Genomic DNA, 20,128 nt, shown 5'->3' with positions numbered 1-20,128 from the left:
GTCCCACCAAGATGAGTCAGATACTGTCATGCTCGTATGCTTGTAAGACTACATAACATAACACCCACTGATATGGTTCCTCCTTGCTCACAGTGCACTTACAAGCCTGGAAACCATCTCCCATATATAGTGAAACTGACGCATATGTTACAGGTAAGCCTTGGTGTCTTTTTGGGTCAATGAAATAAGTTAAGCTATGTGTATGTACACAGCAGTGACAGTGAATGAGGTTTGCAAGGGGGAAAAAATCATCATCAAAGTGAAACTAAATACCAGTCAGCAAAAATCTGGAATGATGGTGTCTGAGTCTGAAAACTCAAGAAGGTTGATGCCCTCTACTGGATAGAGTGCAGTTTCTGTTTCACACACCAACACAAACACGTTTTGCACCAGTCACTAAATATAATAATTTAATGTATTTTACACTGCTTTACACACACATCATTTAAATTATAATAAGCTATGATAAGAATATGTTTAGCCCATTTCCCTATGAAGTCATGACAAAAAAGTGACTTTTTAGTTAAATCTATGTGATTGTCTGTGTTTTCGTGTATTTATTTATTTGTATTAATGTTTTTTATTAGTGTGCACGTGTGTGTAGCCTATGTGTGTGTGGCTTCATAGATCTGTAACAGATTTGAGTTTTAGTTGGCCAGTAGGCTAAAGGAACCATTATGCAATTGTATTTCTATCGTTGTCAGACATTTCTGTAAATTAGGATAGCCAACATATTTTACAGATTCATATCAGATTAGTTTAATTCGATCCGACTAGCACGTGGCACGTACATAATCAGATTTTGTCTTAATTGATAAATAACAATCTTCTACTAAGAGGTATTGCAATGGATTCAATCCATTAGGGGGCACCACTTCCCATGCCTGATATTTGTAAAGAGGAAACTGCGTCTGTGTCGATTTAGAGACTATCTCCATAGTCGGGTCGTGCAGTGTATAGGCTAATGAGAGATGGACCGTGCACTTCCGAGAAGCGAAGGAACGAAGCAGTGACACTAGCTGAAGTCCCAGTCTCTTTTAGTGAAATTAAGGCACATATCGAGTTGCTGAATATACTAAAGACAACCAGAATAGTTGTACTTCTTTCACCTCTACGCCCGCACACATTAATACGGCATTGATGGTAATGCATGCAAGGAAACCACCGAGATTCAGTGATGGGTAAACAACTCATACTTTACATTTGGGTTTCCCCCTTTATCGCTGAGTTTGCAAATACGCACTTGTAATTTCTTATACATTAATTGCTCCGATCCTAATTGTCACATCTTCGGATGAACCTAACAGGATTTAGGAAGGTTTCAAAACAGCAGGTTAAGTTGGTGCTTGCTCGCTCCCCAGCTAACTAGCTAAGAACTAGCTTGCTAGTTAGCCAGCTATCCTTAGCAAGCTTGTTAAGTGTTCCTCAAACCATTAACTTTTATTTCCACTTTGTAGGTGCAGTGACCGAAGGGATTCTCAATCCTACCAGGTAAGCGTATAAATATGGCTGATTAAGTAGTCCATTAACACAATTTAACAGGCTTTTCCTGTTATGGGTGAGCTACGTAGCTAGCCAGTTGACGTAGGTGTATGGGCGCAGGCTTTAGACGTACACACAGGCCTCTATGTAATACGACAGCGCGATTAAAAAAACCTTGACATTTCTCAAATTACTGGCATAGCACAGGGACTATAAACAGCAATTAGAAGTCTGGTCATACAATAGGAAACAGCGTAGCTCCCTCTTAGCTAATTGTTTGAACATCACCTGTTAAAAAAATAATCGGAAGTTAGGTATTTGTAAGCAAATTATTTTCAAAGATATGGCTGAACATAACGAACAGGTTCACAAATTCTAGTTGTCGGGCTATTTATCATTGAGAGAATGTCAACATTTTGCTTAATGCAATTCTCAACTCTCTGGTATGCACAGAGCATGATGTAGGTGCATGCTGTCTTAAAGAGCTGTGCATATGCAGAGAAGGACATATTTATTGTGTTGTAATTTGTGAAGGCTAAGTGCCAAACAGTTTGTTACAGAATGTTCCTTTGCATTTATAGACCTACAAATATCCATTGAAGAACCACCCAGTCACTGACCAACGTCATGAGAAAACTAGAGATGCATCAGATTCCACCCCACCTAGCAAAATGTTCCGCCGCTCTGACAGTCCCGACGGCAAACCTACCGACCTTATAGCACTTAGCAAGGCGAAATCAGTCCATACACAGCGTCAACGAGAAAGAGATGGCGGTAAGTGGGTATAGCTATAGAGGACATGTTGCCCATCTACTAAAATGTTTATCAGCCTTTCCAGTCTACAATATTGAGGCTGCTAGCGCTGTTACCAAGAATATACATTTTAAGAAGTTATTAAGTTCTACAAACTTTTACTATTAACTCCAATATACCTGTGTACTGGCCTGTGTTGGGGGACTGGAACTGGGGACTGCCTTAAGCTTGTAGGGTGTTCCTAAGAGACACAGCATGTAGTAATGCATCCTTCTGTGCTTTTTCCCTTTGCTCCAGGAACCAGCTGCTCTCCACAGGAGAACTCTCTCAGCCACAGCAGCCACCACGGATCAAACTCTCACTCCCATCCAAGCAAAGCTTCAGACATGGTAGGGGTTCTGGTGTGGATTATGTCTCTTGGGTAAAACGGTATTAGCGGCCGGTCTGTAGATGCATTTTGGACGTCAAGGCTGGCAGAATATGCATGACTATGCCATCCCAGCTAAAGCTCCGGTTAGTCCTGTGAGCGGGCCAAGTGTTCTGTAACGACACTGCTATTTGGCCCAGGCTGCCTTTTAAAGTCATTATCTGGAAAACTCGTATAAGCTCAGACTCTCCTCTTGGTGTGTGATTCCAACTACTCCAATATGTAGTCAGTGTGACATCTTAAAAGGAATTTTATTGTACTGAAAGTAATGGTTTAGCTGGATGCGTCCTAGTATGGCCCAAACCCACTCCTCATGAGGTGTAGTTAAGCTGGATGCATTTTCACAGGGGGAGACATGCCCGTTTTAGGTGCAAAAAAAGGGTTTGAACTTTCCTGTTTAATTTCAGCTAAGTGCTTATTTAAGAGAGATTCAAAAGTGTGATAGTTTGACCTGAGTTGCCTTTATTCACACCATGCACGCAGTAAATTCCCACTCTAGAGAATTGGGCTGTTCAAGATGCAGTCCGCAATTTGGTTTAGGTTTCGCCAAAGATTGTTGACATTTTCGCTCAACAGTAGGGTTGGGCCGATGGCCAGTTGTGATATAAAGCCCAGCATCATGACCCCCCCCCCCCCCCCCCCCCCCCAAATCCACACCAACAGCAAGAGCACCTTGCGACACACACCATAATTCCAGGCCCCCCTCACACACACACACACACACACACACACACACACACACACACACACACACACACAGACAGACCGATTCACACTTTACCTGGCAGAGTTTGCATGGCACCTCAGTTCTGTTTTGTCCACAGATCTTTTTGACTGGCTGTAGTAGTCTTTGGCTTTGCATGTTTCTCCAATTTGTACAATAGCATCTAATTTCACAGCGCCACACACATTTTACTCGCACCTGTAGGTAAGTCCTTCAGACAAGTCTTACCATTCAGCAATCATATTAGCAACTCCTTCGGGCAGCTATTTCGGGCAAACAAGAACAAAGTCCTATCTAAATGAATGGGGAGAGATCCGTATATCCACTTTGGACAACAGACATTAAAAGTACATTACATGAATCCACGTTCAAATCTGACAAACGGTGTAAAATGTTTTTTTCAAATCAGGCTAAAAAATACTTCATTCTTTCATGTTGACTTGCTCACTGCACATGCACCTTATTTCATGGCGTGACTATTGCTATGTTAGCAGTGGAAATATACAGAACATTCAGGTGAGGCGAAATCTCAGGTATTGCCGGTTCCACCAATGTGATTGTCTCTTTCTAATACAGTGCAGGACTTCCAGTTACACATCTGCCATATTTAGCATTACGGATTCCCCCCCTGATTCCACATTCATTTTGCCATCAGTGATTTGTCTCTTCCCTACTCCCCCAACTATAGTCTATAACGCGTTCTTCTTTTGTTGTTTAATGGTGGTTGGCAAGCAGCTTTTAGGTGTGTTACCGCCACCTTCTGGCGGTAGTTACGTGTTACTTGCTACCAGGTACCGTTAAAAACAAGGGAAAATCTATATTTTTAAAAGCTCTCATTTACATTTGGTGCCGTCAAGATCAGGGTAAACCTTATAGTTGTGCCAATTTGCAGGCAGTTGCATCAGATGAAAGATGAACAGCAGAGATGTTTTGATTCTGTGTCTTCTGTATTCTGTGTTGTTCTTGCGTGTCAACTGCAACCTGCCTTCTCTCTCCCAGCCACACGAGCCTGCAGATGACTGGTCAGAGCACATCAGCTCCTCTGGAAAGAAGTACTACTACAACTGCAGAACCGAGGTCTCTCAATGGGAGAAACCAAAGGATTGGGTTGAGAGGTGATGCATGAAGCCCTTCTTTGCTTTTACAGGTTCCTCAAGCGTTTGAGTTACTTCAGGTTATAGGTGAGGCTTGTATGTCACAAGTTCATGTGCATGCCATACCTGGTGCTATGCACTTCCAGTGGAGCAGATGATCTTATCTTTGCAGAGGGGAAGTATTGTGTTACAAGTATACATGCAGGGCCTTGGTTTTTAGTGATACATTTCATTATTTAGGGGCTGTTTCAGCTTTTGGGTTGGTAAAGGTAATGCTAATATTAAATATTGGGCATTGTGTGTGGTATTACTCTAGGGGGCAGAGACCGAAAGAAGCCTCTAAATCAATGCTCACTGTCAACAGCTTTCCCAAAGACCGGGACTACAGACGAGAAGCCATGCAGGCTTCAGCCACCAGCGCCTTCTCCAGTACCAGTAAGAGCTGCTGTTATATTTACAGTAAATTTAGGATCTAGGACCACTAGTATTGGTTTCATGTCTGAAGACATTTAAGAGGAATGATGGGCTCATTTCAGTTAGCAGATAAGCACTTGGCATATAAGCTACTACAGATGGATACCTGCTAAATGGCTGTTTTTGCATAGACTGTCATCATTATGATTATTTATGTTTTTTTTTCTTTTTTTTAGTTTAGGTTTTTTTTGTTAGTTTGTTTTTTTGTGAATGATATCATATACTTAGACTTCACCAATTCACATGAAACTTGGCATGATTGTACCTCCACGTGGCTGTATATGGGGTTTGTGTCCCTGGGTGAGCTTCTCCCTTAATGCCAGCGCCCCCTGAAGTGGGGTAGGCTTAAAGAACTTTTTGAGCAAAAGCTCGACAACTGTTTTGCCAAAAATTATTAAATGTTGTCCTGTAGGAAGTGCATGACTCATTTCACAAAATGCTCAAATTCAACACATGAATATCTGTTAAGTCACGCTTATGCCTCATATTCACTAAACGGGTTGCAAAAACCACAGATGAATAACAATAGAAATACGCCCGCTGCAATATGGTGTTTGGCCTAGTGGTGCTTCACTTACTACATCCCTCAGAGGCGCGTAGCTGAAAAGTGCGCAAGTCAAGGGCAGAATAAATCTGAAAAAGCTTGAATAGTGTTTACATAAGAAATATCCACATTATGCGTCTGCTCTGTCCAAAGTGCGTACCGTAATTTCCGGACTATTGAGCGCACCTGAATATAAGCCTCACCCACTGAATTTAAAAAAATATATTATTTTTAACATAAATAAGCCGCATATGTCTATAAGCCGCAGGTGCCTACCGCTACATTGAAAAAAATGAACTTTACACAGGCTAAAATGAATATCAAAAGTAATACAATAGTGATGCATTTAGTAACTTAACATTTTGACATTAGTTAAGTTATTGAGAGATACTGAGAAATCGCGTGGAGCTAAGCATCCATGCGGCTGCATCCATTCTAGCATCCTAGCTCCACAAAGCCACCGTAAACACAAAGCCACCGTATACAGTCACAGGTATCCATAGACATAAATAAATCCATAAATTAGCCGCGTCATTGTTTAAGCCGCGAGGTTCAAAGCGTGGGAAAAAAGTAGCGTCTTATAGTCCGGAAATTACGGTAGTTGCCTTCTTGGTGCACAAATCACAGACTTAATATGCATAGGCTGAAAAAGTGTGTAACTGCGTGTGCGTGTAGCTTTTTTAGGCTTGCACACTTGGGAGAATACGGCCCTTGGACTTCAGTTTGGACCTGGTAATCCTTGACTTGAGACTGGTTACTTGACAGTCAATGACTTTGTACCACCTCTGGTGGTCACTAGTGTGTTGGTATGTTTTGTGAGGGCATTACTTGAGAGACTCATATTTATGCTATATGCTTGTTGCCCATGGCCATGCCATGACCCTAACCAGCCTCAGAATGGGCATCTACACAAACTATTATTCAGTTCCTAGAATTACCTGAATATAGCCATAGTAGTCCACCTTCAGAGATTGTTGGTAGATCCTTTCAGGCCGGAACATACCCTTTCGAATATTCCACAATACTGAAAAGAAGCCTGAAGCAAAATGGCACGCTGTTTTCAGTCTGCTCCAAGACCCCAAGGCCAATTTATTGAAGTCACAGCCAAAGTTTTGGATGTGCCCTTGTATGCACTTGGTTAATATCACATGGTTGGTTGTCATTGCTGGCCTGCAGAGGTTCAGCTTCTGTTCTGCTCCATCATATATGCTACATTTGTGTTATTTTCTCCCTCACCAGAGAGTGCTGCAGCGGACAACCCCACCAGCCATCCAGCTTCATCACAGTCCGCCTCCACTTCCTCCTCTTCATCCGCCTCCTCCAGTGCTGCACAGGGCATGAACCCCTCAGGGGCCTCCACCTCCACCTCCTCCTCCTCCTCAGTTCCTGCCTCCACCTCCTCCAGCACCACGATGCATGCGTCCTCCGCCCTCCAGTCCTCCAGCGCCGCCCTGCTGCAAGACCCGGCTCTGCTCCGGCAGCTGCTGCCTGCCCTGCAGGCCACGCTTCACCTCAACCATGGCAACGTGGATGTGGCCAAGCTCAACGAAGGTGAGGCCTTCCCCCGCCATCCCGTCATCTCCTCTGCGGATGCCCTGAGGGTGTTAGGGTCCCAAGTGTGTGGTGGTGGGGGATAACCAAGGGTTGGGGGGTACTCTCAGTTCCCATTGAACAGCTGGAACTCAGCTAGAGAGAGAGCGCTAGACATGGGAAGATGGCTTCTTTGGTGACTTGTTGACCCTTCCTCTGTGGTTGGTCTTGAGCATTGATTTAGCATTTAATTAGATCTGGGACGTCAGTCTCCACCCTACTGGGATCTTTCCCCCCTGAGGGTTGGCTCTCTGCTGCCCCCCCGGTCAGCTTCCTAGTACTGTGTGATCCTGCTCTCACTGTGTCTGCTGCTCCTGATCTCTTCACCCTCAGGTGCTATACGGGCTGCGTTTCCGTCAGAAACAAAGGGACGGAGTCACTAGCAAAGCTTAGTGTACACTATTGCCATCTATTTCTGTACATCAGGCTCCTGTGAGCCATCTCCGCTACCTCGACTCTTGTGGTTTCCTAAGCTGATGACACGTCTGTGGAGGCGTTAGTTTTTTATTTTATTTTGATGCGATTTCTCAGAATGCATTTAAGTTTGTCTGAGTTTTTGTGTCAACTTCTCAATTAAAAGTGTTTGCATAGTCTGGTGCGCTTTAGCCAGCAATGCTAAAATGGAGCGGACCGCTCTATATTTATTGCCCTCTGGTGATGACTCAACTGTTCTTGTAATAGCTGGCGCCCAAACATCGTCTGATGGGAATGAAAGGGAAACAAACATGGATGTGAGCGACATTTCACAGACTGTTTATAGGGAATTTACCCTTAATTAACTAGCTTTCACTTTAACATTCTAAAAATCACTTTAAGAAAAGGAAATGGCCAAATTTGAAATGTCTTGCAGACCCAGTTCTTTCTGAACAAAGGTAATTGCAGTCCTCCCTGCTACCTTATGGCTTTTCATGTCCAGAGCTGCTTTGAGACTCTGAGTCTTGAGTGTCTGGATTTGTTTATATATATATATATGTGTGTGTGTGTGTGTGTGTGTGTGTGTGTGTTTGTCTCGTTTCCCTCTAGTTCTCACCGCCGCTGTCACACAAGCTTCCTTACAGTCTATGCTTCATAAACTTCTCACTGCTGGACCGTCTGCTTTCAACATCACTACTCTGCTTTCCCAAGCTGCCCAGCTCTCCACACAAGGTATGGCCACAGTCCCACTCACTCCCACTCCGCATCCCCAGCCTCTGGCACGCGTTCGCAAGAAAAACACTAGACCTTATGCTATAGGCTTTCACTGATGCCTCTGTCACAGTACATGGTGACCATGGTTCGTAAATTTTGCTTGTATCCATATAGGACATGCATCATGTGGCATCATTTATTCCTATGTAAATGTGAGCACAATGCAGCATACCCAGGAAACATTTATTATACATTTCACTGCCACATTATGAAAGCATGGCCCATCCGCCTTTTGGAGCTCCATTTGTAACTAACTCAACACTCCATGTCAATCAGTGTAAGATGGCCTCTGTAAGCGCTCACCACACACAGCGTAAATGTGGTTACATTCAGCCTTACTGTTGCATGATGGTATGCTTTGACTAAATTAAGTCTGAGTTCCATCTTGAATTTAGATTTTCTTTCTCTCTTTCCTTGCTGCCCTAATCAAACAGCCCAGACATCAACCCAGTCCCCGATGTCGCTGCCGTCAGATGCCTCGTCTCCAAGGTCTTATGTGTCTCCACGGGTCAGCACCCCTCAGATCAACGCAGTCTCCCTGAAGCAACACCTGAGCACAGCTGCGCTGTCCTCCCAGCCGAAGGTGAGCCGCTCTGGGCGTGACGTGTTTGATTACTCTCAAAGACCACGCGTGTGCCTGCGATACGATTGCACAGAACAGTGTCCGTGAGTGGAAAAGCATCCTCACGAGGGAGCGTTTCTGCTACGCGTGGACAAGTGTGGTCTCGCAAGCACGGGGCTCTGGCGAGTGCTCACTCGACCCACCCTACAAGCTTGCAACTGCTCAGCCTTTGCTTGTCAAGTTGAAGGACTTTGGAGGCGAGGACGGTGGCAGATGTCTCTGCTCCTTTCATTGTCCCTTTGTCACTTTGAATACTAACCATGACCTTTGATTGGCTGTTTGGTTTGATCGGTGCCACACTCCAGTCCAGTTGGTGGCTTAGTGAAGATATTGGGTAAAGAAGTTGATTTGTCTTATTTTTGTATTAATCACAAAATTATTTTGATTAGTTTTAAAAATGTATTTAAATCGTTATATAAAGCCATGCATCGTAGGTAGCTGTATCTTCCACGCTAAGTTAAGCTATATCACACAGATAGCGAGGCCACACATTAAGTGTAACTAACTAGCCTATATTGCTATAGCTGTATTTCTATAATGTTAGCGAGGTTGCCCCGGGTTCGTGCAGTAGCCTACATCCAAACGTAGCGCTTTTTTCTTAATTGTTCTATTATTGACATCTGGATGCACAATAAAGTTTCATTTCTCAGAGCTCAGTCTTAGTAGGCCGTGTGTTATCTAGTGTTAAGTAGGATTATACACGAGGCCTCCAACTCTCTTTCACCCTTTGCACTTTGAACGCACTCCAGTCTTAGGTTCTTGTTGCTTACTGTGTGCGAATCCTTCCATGTTGGGCTGAAGTAAAGCCAATTTTGATAACCACCTGCTGTGTCAACATCCGTGTGACTGACATCCTTTGAAAAGACCGTTCAGACACCCAATTCAATACTTGAAACTTGACCATACCTTTGGCTCTTGTTAGAAAGGCACTATACAGCCTACATAAAGAATAGCTATATTACCATTTTTTTTTTTGTTATACACAGGAGAAGATGTTGAGTTGCACTATTGGTTGGGAACTTTCCACGGCGGCCAAACCTCTCATTGTCACATACAAGTAAACCAGGTGGTAAAAAGAATGAATAAACTTGTCGCTAATACAGTTACAGAATATGTTGAAACGTGAAGGAACTACAGGACCAGGAGACAGGAATTACATTTTCATTTATTTTTCCACTAGGGGGCAAAAAGTCCAAACTTGTCCAGTAAGCAAGTTCATGTATTATCTTTGTAATCTGTTATTCATTTCCTGTGGTAGTCTTTTTGTGACTATACAAGATCTGTTCAGTACAATCTCCCATCTGATGTCCTTTGCATATTTGCACCCCGCTAGAAGAGAAGACATCGGTACTGTGAAGGGGGGGGGGGTTTCATCTCCCTCTGTCTACTAAGCCCTTGTATACCTTGTTATTGTTTACAATGGCAAACTCCGAACTGCGCCAACGATACCACCAGTGGCCAAAAAATATGTGATGTTAAGAACTACCATGGAGAATTAATGGGAAAAGTGAGTTGATCTTTAACTTTTTTCAGCTCCCGTATAGGCTGGATACAATACATTTCAAATTTTTTTTTTTCCATTGGCACTTTTGGCTGCGCAGAGCCAGGCTGTGCCAAGCTAATTTGCATTTCCAGTACCAGTTGAACAGCGCCAAACTCCATTACGTTTATGCTCTGTCTGGTTGTGTTCTTTGTTTCCACTTACACACCCTCAAGCGAAACTCTGATTTATGGGTAAAGCAAATCCAGGCTGTGTTTGGGCAAACAGGCAAAACTGAGCAAAGCCGTGCCGAGAGACACCAATTGTCTGGGGAAAATGGCAATGAATGGCTTTGGTGGCTGCCCAGAATGTGGGAGGCAGGCCGTAGTTCAGTGACCACTACATTACTGCAATACGGCCAGCAAAATGCTAAATTGCATGTCTACCATGTTTAGCTATCTTCGCGATATACCTTAACTTAAAGTGGAAGAGCTATCTACAATAATACCAATAATACCTGATGGTAATAAAGATGTAAAGACCATTAAAGAACCAGATCAAAAATGTTTCTGTCAACTTTCCTCTATAGTCACACAACCCACTCAATCTCTACCAAGCCACCAATTGGGCTGGCCAGACTGGAGAGTGGAACAAGAGATTATGCGTGGCCGTGATCAAACCAAACAGTCAACCAAAGTCATGGGGGCATAGGCGGAGATCCCGGGGGGGACGTGTCCCCCTCTACCATAAAGTTGTCCCCCCCAACAATCATTGAATTTTTTTTTTTTTTTTTTTTTTATTTAAAAAAAAAAAAATTTAAATAAAAATACGCCGACACAAGCGGTGCTAATTATAGATGTAAAACAATGTGTTTTTTAAGTGTTGAAAAATCATGTTCCCCCTATTCCTCAAAGTGGTTTGGTTCACATGCTGTTTCCAACTGGCAGGGCTACCGGCAGCTCCGTGTTTCAGTTAATCAGCCCAGTAGCCTACACGGTCAGATTGTCAGACTGTTTCCTACTCTGTCCCCTGTCGCTGCCGCTATGATACACGATATGTAAAGAGATTTACCTCATTCTCGAACGCAGTAAGAACATGTAAAGAAGAAGTTTTTTTCTAAACTCCATTTACGAAGTTCCAATCGATATGCACAAGTATACATAAGTTTATTAATGGATTGGCATGACAACGTGAACGTTTGCCGATAACACACGCATGCCGGTAATTAACACAGTTAAGATAGCTAGCTAGACAGTCTAGGACACTGTCCTGTCAGGGGCAGGTTCATGCTAGTTAATAAACGTAGGTCTACATCTCAGTGCCTCTCCAGATTTGTTAAATTATTTGAAGTTAAATGAATGTCATCTTTTTCTGCGGTCCATGAACTATGCTGGTATTGTAATATGGAGTAACAGTGGCGCAGGAGGTAGAGAAGTCGTATTATAATCCAAAGGTTGCTAGTTCGATTCCCTGTCGAGCTGTTTTATAACTTATTTTGAGCATCAAGTTCTCTTGAACTTTGGACATTATTTGTCTGTGAATAGATATTTCGTGTTAGTACATTTAATGCTGTTTAGATAATTATAAAATGACTTCGAATTTCTGTTTGTAAATGTGATAAGAGAATTCGGTATTTAGCAGTTTATGCTAGCTCTCGTGAAAGCAATTTTTTCATGTCCCCCCCCCCGGAATTACACTCTGAAATTTGACCATGTATTGTCCCCCCCTACAATGAAATGGGATCTCCGCCCCTGCATGGGGGGTATTCGTTGTAGCTCGCTAAGCGGTTTAGCGAGCTAATTTTCAGGCTAAGATAAAAAACGCCCCTCTTTTTGGTTCGTGGAAGCAACTTAACGAACCGATATTTGCTGTTCTCAATCAGCTCGCTAATCTTAACGGGCTAAAAGGCCAATTGATTAACTTAGCTTCAACTCTACGACGAACAGGCCCATGGTCGGTATTCAAAGTGATCAATCAAAGGAACTGAGACATCAGCCACTGTCCCTGCCTCAAAAGTCTCAAAATTCAACTTGGCAGGCGAGCGAGTATTGAGCAGCCGCAAGCGTGAAGGGACGGTCATCTCAGCCCCGTGGGCACGAGACCTCATTTGTACACTCGGAGCAGAATTGTTCCCTCGTGAGGACGCTTTTCCGCTCATGGATACTGTTATCCAGAGTCCAGAGCTGAATTGCTCACTCGGCTGGATGGTTTTCCACTTGTGGATATTGTTCTGTGTGCTCATATCACGTGCACGCAAAACTATTCAGTAGTTCTAAATGTCGTTAATCCAGAGTGTGTACATTTCGGGAGGGGACACTCGAGGTTCTGTCCTGAAGTCTTATGTTAGGCTTGAGGTGCAGGTGAAGGTTAACTAGGTAGAATACTTCAGGAATGTTTAAATATGCCACTGTAGGTATGCTATGGTAGCAGCCTCTGATTGGATGGCTAGGTGTAACAGTAGATGGCTTAGTCCTTAACAGTTTGAGCCCTGGCACTATCCTTCAGTGTTCAGATACTGAATCTCAAGTAGCCTGTTGGATGCATAATTGTCCTGTAGTGTTAATGGATGTTTGAGACTTGGGTCTTTGGCGTGGGCTGAGTGGGCATGCGTGTTCCACTGTTGGATCAAGTTGTATTTATGAAGACCTTACATCTTAAGACTGGTCTCCATATCCATGCTTGATCTGTCCTTCCATCCCCGGTCTCAGGTTAATGCATCGCTGGTGAAGTCAGGATCAGCCGCTCCACAGGCCTTCACCCCTGCCGAGAAAGCCCTGGAATTGGAGGATCCACGTCTGCACCGACAGAAGTATATATTTTAATCATATGTAAAAATATGATAATATATCATTGTGGTATATATGGTTTGAAATTCTCAAATGACATCTTAATTCAAACACTGAAAAATAGTTCTTGGTTCAAATACATAAAATACTGTGTAAACATATATAAAAAAAGATGGAATTATTAGTGGTAGGTTATATTTCAGCCCCCTCTATTGGTGGCCTGTGGTAACAGCAGGTATTAGACTTGTCTCGTTGACTTGTGTCAGTGTTTGGGTCTTGGTGGACTACCTGTCGTTTGCTAGTAATAATACTAATCAAAATCAGCTTTAAGTATATTTAGTATTTGTCTTGTTGCATTGCAGTTGTTTCACAGGCATGTCTTCCAAGTGTAGTATGCTGCAAATCATGTATATTTTTGTCCTTCTTCCCTTGCAGTAGTCAGGGCAGCACTTCGCCGGCTTCCAACCATGTGGCTGGTGGAGCGTCAGTGTGCAGTGGTGGCACTGGTACATTACCCAGCAGCACCCTAGCCTCTGCCGGAACCCCTGGCCGACCTCAGAGTGGGTTCACGCCTTCGCTGGTGACCCACTTCAACGAGAATCTCATCAGACACGTGCAGGGCTGGCCTACTGAACACGTGGAGAAACAGGTAAGAAAGGCAGCCTCAGGTCAGGCAATTTAAGGCACTCACCTCCAGAAGAAGAATGCCTCAAAAGTCAAGTAATAAGTAACAATGCTAGTAAATTGTGCTAATAGTGTTGGCATTGGTAAGATTTGTAATATATATGTAATGGGTGTTGGTGGTTAAGTGGTTAGCATCACTGCCCTCCAATTTGCCGACTCCGGTGCGTTTCTCAGCCACTGCAGGTGGTTTGAAAGTCGCTTTGGATAAAAGCCTCTGCTAAATACAGGACCTTACCTTTGAGCCACGAGCAGTTCACCTGAGTGACTGTTGTCAACTTTAGGTTCATGTGGTATTCCCTGTCAGTTGCAGTCTTTGTTGTAGTAGTCGTCACACAGTGAGGTGGATGTGACTTTGCTGTTGCCATTCCAGGCCTCACGGCTGAGGGAGGAGGCCCACAACATGGGCAACTTGCACATGTCGGACATCTGCACCGAGCTGAAGAACCTCAGGTCTTTAGTGCGTGTGTGTGAGATCCAGGCCACTCTCAGAGAACAGAGGTAAGGGCTCCATCCAGGTGCAAAAGAACTACTGAGACCATTGTGACACCCTATGTAGGAATGGCCCACCTGGGTAAACCACATGAAAACATGCTGAATACTTTCTACTGTTTTAAGATATCGACACATTTTGAATTTGATATAATCATACCTTTTTTTTTAAACAGGATACTCTTCTTAAGACAACAAATTAAGGAGCTGGATAAGATGAAGAATCAGAACTCCTACATGATTTAAGGGCCTAGGGGAGTTGGTTACAAGACCAGGCTCTGACAACAGAAACACCTAGACCCACACACACTCACACTCACACTCACACTCACACTTACACACACACTCACTCTCTCTCTCTCTCTCTCTCTCTCTCTCTCTCTCTCTCTCTCTCTCTCTCTCTCTCTCTCTCTCTCTCTCTCTCTTACACACACACACACACACACACACACACACACACACACACACACACACACACACACACACACACACACACACACCCCACAGAGCCTGTGAGCTGGGCTGTTCAATGGTTCTGAGCACTCGAACCCTGCGGTAGGGGCGATCTGCTGCTCAAGGCTATCGAGGCTCCACATGGAAGCAGAATCAAGAGAGAGAGGACCACCGGCAGCCATCTGGAGGCCTGAGCCCAGTGTCACCAGAGCAGCCAGCCCAGCCAGCCCACCCCTCCTCCTCAGAACCCTGTGCTAGAGCCGGGGAGCGACACGCTTGTGGGCTGGGCACCTCCACACTGCCTTCTGCCCCCTACTGGTTACCCCAAGTCAGCCCGCCCCTGCTCTCTCATTCCGCCCCAACTGTACCTCTTGTTTTTTTTGTTTTTGTTTGTTTTTACTTCTAGGCTTCAGAGAACTGCCTTGGGGCCAATCAAAGTTTCATTCCTTATGTACAGTTGCTAACATATGTTGAGTTAATAAAAAATAAAAGCAAATCAAACTGAAAAGGTTGGATCTGTGAAGCCAACAGATCTCGGATGGTTTTGTAAAAGCATTTGCACATGTGTAACTGCGCCTGCTGAGGATAGACACAATGCTGCCTGGCCCTTGGTACAGCAAGCCTTGTGAGGTTATCAGCATGCGCCAAACGGCGTTGGTGAGGTGTAGTGGGTCCAGCTCTGCCTTTGCATGGAACATCAAAGATATTGTGCACTTTTTTTCTTTTCCTTGGAAGTAAAAAAAAAAATGTGGGTGTCTCCAGAAAAATCGAATCTGATTTTTCTATATGATGAACAAAATTATACGGTAGTGGAACTGTGTGGCTTTGGGGCTGCTCCATGTCCATGTCTTCTGTAGTCCCTGCACTCACTGTTTTTCTTCCTCTCGCCTGATGAGTGCTGTAATGTCAAGCTCCCACCAGCCACAGTGCATTAGACTGACGGGGTGGGAAGAAGGGCATAGCTTTGTATATGGTTTCTTAAAGTATATAAGAATAAAAGACTATTCTAACATATGTCAGTCTTGGATTTTTTTTTTTTTTACTTTTGTGCAATAGAGCCTACAGTGGTCTGTGTTGAAGGTTTTGCAGATACATGATCATTTAAACCTTATATTTACTTGATATGCTGAACTGCCTGTGGAAACAGGCTAGTGTTTTGCGGAGCACAACCTAAAAATGATACTAAAATGTGCCTTAAAGGGACGATCTTTAAAGTAGGAAAACCTTGCGCTCAGCAACTCTCCTCCGTGGCATTTCTTTCGTACATTTGCCCCGTACGCCCCCCTGTGGAAAACAAATTATGTTTACTACGCAAGATCTGGAGAATTTTAAACTGCTCCTAAAAATGTTTGGAACTGTAAACTGCTTTTATTTTTTAACAATTTATTATTTGTAGCATAATCATAGATACAGTTCTGCTGTAACTCTATGCATTATGCTCAGGAACACCAAATGTTACATTACACTGGTTAAGCAAAAAAAATTAAAGTATGTGGCCTATTTTTTTCTTGCGTGTAAAATAGTGTTGGTGGCTATTTGTAGGTATTCTGCTGATAGATTAAACAAGGTGGCATTATTCAGTGTAGAAAAGCAAGGTGTTAACTTTCTGATTACTTGGGTGCAGATGGTTTTTTTTTTGTCATTGTTGTAGGTTTTTTGATTAAAGAAGACCAAATATTATAATTCCCATTCGGGCATTGAAACAAGATTCTGAAAACGGCAGGCCCATTCATGCAAATGCAAGTATGCACAATCCAATGAATTTCTTGAAAGGCGGGGAGTATGACAAGCAGGTTCTGAAGTCAACTATGCGCTGACGTTACGCTCAACCGAGCTGTCCTTATTTTGCACCAGTGCCACGGAAGTACCAGGACGTTTGCGGAGCTACTGTTGTGAATCTAACAGACTTTGAGAACATCAAAAGGCATTTCTGAAGATGAATGCCTCTAAGCTGTGGACTACTCATTGAGCTATTGAAAATTACTACATTGTAGCGTCTGCGATGGACATTACAGCGATCTAAAAGTTGACGATTCTCAGATTCTCCAGCGTCGATGTGATATGATTGTAAAATGCCAGAGACAGTTGTTCTTCGAAGTTTGTGTGTATGCGTAAATCAACACAAATCTTAGCATCGCGAGGTACTCCTACAGTTTGGATAAAGGAAAAATCTTTTTAGAAACAAAACCTTTTACAAATGGATCGGCATTTTAATATCGTTTCCATGTGGTTACAACTGGAACTTTGTGCGATGGCTGTTCTTCTGACGAAAGGTTCGTCTTGGATACACCATAACCGCTTTATCTCCACATCTATCGCTCTATCGTTTTGTTGACATGCTTTCAACACTGTTTAACACAAAAATTACAAAAAAGGAGGCTGACAAAACGAGTGGCATTTTATCCCACTCTCTGCGCTCTGGATTTCTGTCCTGGAGCGCATAACAGCATAGTTGTTGCTGTGGGGTCTGTCAAGTACGAAGCCTGCGAAGCCTATTTCAGCCTATACCCTGTGCTATGGCTTATCCAAATTCTTAATGCTGAAAAAATGTAAAAAATGTAACGGAATGCCTTTCAGATATGACTTCTTTATGGCTTTATATGGCAGAAATTCATCATTTCAAGAAATCTGACTATTCTATCCTGCGAGTCCGTAGTGAATGTACTTGGTCAGATACTTTTAAAATGGTCAGTGAGAAGAAGCAAGGAGACTTGGCAGAGACTTGCCAGTCAGGACCTTCATAAACTGACGAAGAAGTGCTTGTTCCAAATAATATGATTTTTTTTGTACTGTTTTCTGTGTAGTATGTCTTTTTATATTCTTTTTAAGGCTCTTGTTTGGAATAATGTTTTACTACACAGTCGCAGTGTTCCTGATGTATCTTTGTGTGTTCATAAAATGGTTTCTGTGTTCTTTTGATTAGCTCCTCACTCACTATGTGCTGCCTAGATCATTATCTCCCTTAAAGATCCATCGTTCTGTTTCACAGGAGAAATAAGGTGCTACTGTGATGCTCCACACTGTGTGGCCACTGGCTACATGTGCAAGTCAGAGGTGAACGCCTGCTTTACGCGGAGTCTGGACCCGAGCAGCCCTCGCTCCCTGCTCTCTCACGGCTGCAGCAATCCCCTGCCGAACTCGGATGACGCGTGTCGCTCAGACGCGGCCTCGGACACATCTGGCCGGGGTTCCTCCACACTAGAGTGCTGTCATGAGGACATGTGCAATTACAGAGGCCTTCAAGACCTGGCCTACGGCAGGAGAGAAACTTTAGGTATGGATACCTGTTGCTCTGAATTCGCTTGCGTAGTCACATTTATCTTGCATGTGAGGCCTTTCTTCACCTTTGTAAAAAAACAATGAAAAGAAAAGAACATGGAGGTGTTGACCTGGGTGGAGATGAGCAATAGAATGAATAGAACAATAGACAATCTAATAGACACCTGTTTTTTTCCTAGTTTTACCTCAGTAGAATTTTGACAGGTCAGCTGTTAGGTTCTATTCTCATCTACTATTTTCAAGTGTGACATCAAGGTCACACACACACACTGCCAGAACTGCATTTTTCTCAGCAGCGTTTCCTTGTCTCCTTCCTCTCTTTCTAGACCATCTACTCATACTTCCTCTCCTCTCTCCATTTCTCATCTCCTTACATCTCCTCTGCTTTGCATTCTTCCTCCTCACTCCTGCTCTCCTCTCTTGCTTGTTAAGTTGTGGCATGTCCCTCATAAGGTCCCCCGCCACAACCTTGTGTGTCTTTCTCTCATTCTCACCCCCCTTCTCTTCTCCTCCAGACCGGCGGGACCGGAACCAGCAGACGGAAGGTGGAGGCCGTCATATAGTAGCACGCGTCCAGGAGGTGCCTTCCAGCCGGGAGGTGTGGTTCCGGGCAGCGGTGATCGCCGTGCCCATTGCCGGCGGTCTCATCCTGGTTCTGCTTATAGTGCTGGCGCTCCGCATGCTGCGCAGCGAGAGCCGGCGCCTGCGGCAGCAGCGGCATGAGATGCTGTCGCGCCTGCACTACAGCTTCCATGGCCACCAGCTCAAGAAGGGCCACGTGGCCAAGCTGGACCTGGAGTGCATGGTGCCCGTCACGGGCCACGAGAACTGCTGCCTGACCTGCGACAAGATGAGGCAGTCGTCGGAGCTGGCTGGCGAGCGATTACTCTCGCTGGTGCACTGGGGGAAATACGGAGGCCGGGGCAAGATGGAGTTTGTGTGACCTCTTTTGTTTTTCTTTTTAAAAAAAAAAAAAAAAAAAACAGCTGGACCGAGATGGGGCTTGTCTACATCTGTGACTGTTTTAGGTTCTCTGAAAAAGAGACAACTAAAAAAAGGACAACAAAAACTTTGAACTTCCGGAAATTTTAACCATACGGTTAAGGCTTTTTAGAGGCACTTTATACTTGAAAACAGAAGCTGGATCTGGAGGAGCCTGAGCTGTGGCTCATAAGCATAGAAGTCAACTGTACAGTAGCTGAATCTTCCTCTGTAATCACTGAAGGATTCCCAAATTACAGTTGTAAAAAGTTGCACTTTTGTAAAAAGAAAACTGGGTTGTTTTGCTTTAAGAAAATGACACTGACTGACTGCAGGGCACAAGAAAACTCCAGTTCCATGACAGAGGAAATGTGTTGCTTCTATGTGTGCATCCACTCCTGTGTAATATCTTCAAGTTGATCTTTGTGTAAAGATTTCTGTATGTGTTTGTATATATACATATATAATAAGTCTGAGACGAGTGCTTGAGTTTGTTGCAGTTCTTTTTGCATTTCTCACAGCAGCTTTCCCTCTTCTTTCAATAACCACGCTCCCCCACATCATCGTGTAATTAATTTCCATGACGACATGGCTAACTGCTAGCTCGCTTTCAAAATAGTTTGGGAGTGTCCCTTATGCTCACTCAAAAATATTGAACATGCCGAGAGGGTGGTCCTCTGCCAACTGCATCTGCTTATTCACAGTCTGACATTTTCTCTCTCACTCTCACTCTCACTCTCACTCTCACTCTCACTCTCACTCTCACTCTCACTCACACACACACACACACGTCGGACAGAAACGCTCTCATTTACCTATACACTGTCTCTATGCGCTCCTGCTGGAGCCTTGAAATCATTAGAGGCCCTGTGGGGCATGCTGGAGTAGTGTGGAAGCTATTACACTGATGTCTTGTTTTACAGTAGCACTACACGTCTTCTGACTCACAGCGGAGAGAGCCTCCCCCAGGCCACAGGAGCTCACTCTCTCACTTTTTCCTTTGCGCGTTTTGTCTCCTGCTGTCTGTCCATCGCTCTCTCTCTCTCTCTCTCTCTCTCTCTCTCCTTTTATCTGACAC

At 43.9% G+C, this 20,128-nt stretch overlaps 2 protein-coding genes across 3 annotated transcripts; both read left to right on the top strand.

Moving 5' to 3' along the window:
* Positions 1–905: 905 nt before the first annotated feature.
* Positions 906–14,703, top strand: LOC105910984 (WW domain-containing adapter protein with coiled-coil-like). Of its 2 annotated transcripts, none has more exons than XM_031560030.2 (13): positions 906–1,181; positions 1,458–1,491; positions 2,064–2,256; positions 2,533–2,624; positions 4,386–4,501; positions 4,845–4,915; positions 6,738–7,049; positions 8,112–8,234; positions 8,711–8,859; positions 13,087–13,187; positions 13,600–13,813; positions 14,219–14,346; positions 14,514–14,703. In XM_031560030.2, the coding sequence occupies exons 1-13, from the start codon at positions 1,141–1,143 to the stop codon at positions 14,581–14,583; spliced, it is 1,644 nt and encodes a 547-aa protein (XP_031415890.1). In that variant the 5' UTR covers positions 906–1,140; the 3' UTR covers positions 14,584–14,703. The 2 variants fall into 2 exon arrangements, with proteins under 2 accessions (XP_031415890.1, XP_012695207.2); XM_012839753.3 differs by having other exon boundaries at positions 4,797–4,915.
* Positions 14,704–16,291: 1,588 nt separating this feature from the next.
* On the top strand, positions 16,292–19,531 carry bambib (BMP and activin membrane-bound inhibitor homolog (Xenopus laevis) b). Its single transcript, XM_012839754.3, has 3 exons — positions 16,292–17,063; positions 17,780–18,064; positions 18,585–19,531. The coding sequence occupies exons 1-3, from the start codon at positions 16,988–16,990 to the stop codon at positions 19,010–19,012; spliced, it is 789 nt and encodes a 262-aa protein (XP_012695208.1). The 5' UTR covers positions 16,292–16,987; the 3' UTR covers positions 19,013–19,531.
* Positions 19,532–20,128: the final 597 nt, after the last annotated feature.

Source organism: Clupea harengus, chromosome 22 (genome assembly GCF_900700415.2).
Source record: "Clupea harengus chromosome 22, Ch_v2.0.2, whole genome shotgun sequence".
Lineage (NCBI taxonomy): Eukaryota > Metazoa > Chordata > Actinopteri > Clupeiformes > Clupeidae > Clupea > Clupea harengus.
The sequence above is the reverse complement of the archived record's forward strand: the minus strand, read 5'-3'. Positions and strand labels throughout refer to the sequence as shown.

Bases quoted from the DNA above. Each gene is read 5' to 3' on its own strand.
- LOC105910984 (XM_012839753.3), top strand. From the start codon at position 1,141: ATGGTAATGCATGCAAGGAAACCACCGAGATTCAGTGATGG. The intron at 4,916-6,737 runs GTAAGAGCTGCT...CTCCCTCACCAG, and splicing joins CAGCGCCTTCTCCAGTACCA to AGAGTGCTGCAGCGGACAAC. The intron at 13,814-14,218 runs GTAAGAAAGGCA...TTGCCATTCCAG, and splicing joins CTGAACACGTGGAGAAACAG to GCCTCACGGCTGAGGGAGGA.
- bambib (XM_012839754.3), top strand. From the start codon at position 16,988: ATGGATCGGCATTTTAATATCGTTTCCATGTGGTTACAACTGGAACTT. The intron at 17,064-17,779 runs GTTCGTCTTGGA...TCTGTTTCACAG, and splicing joins GGCTGTTCTTCTGACGAAAG to GAGAAATAAGGTGCTACTGT. The intron at 18,065-18,584 runs GTATGGATACCT...CTTCTCCTCCAG, and splicing joins CGGCAGGAGAGAAACTTTAG to ACCGGCGGGACCGGAACCAG.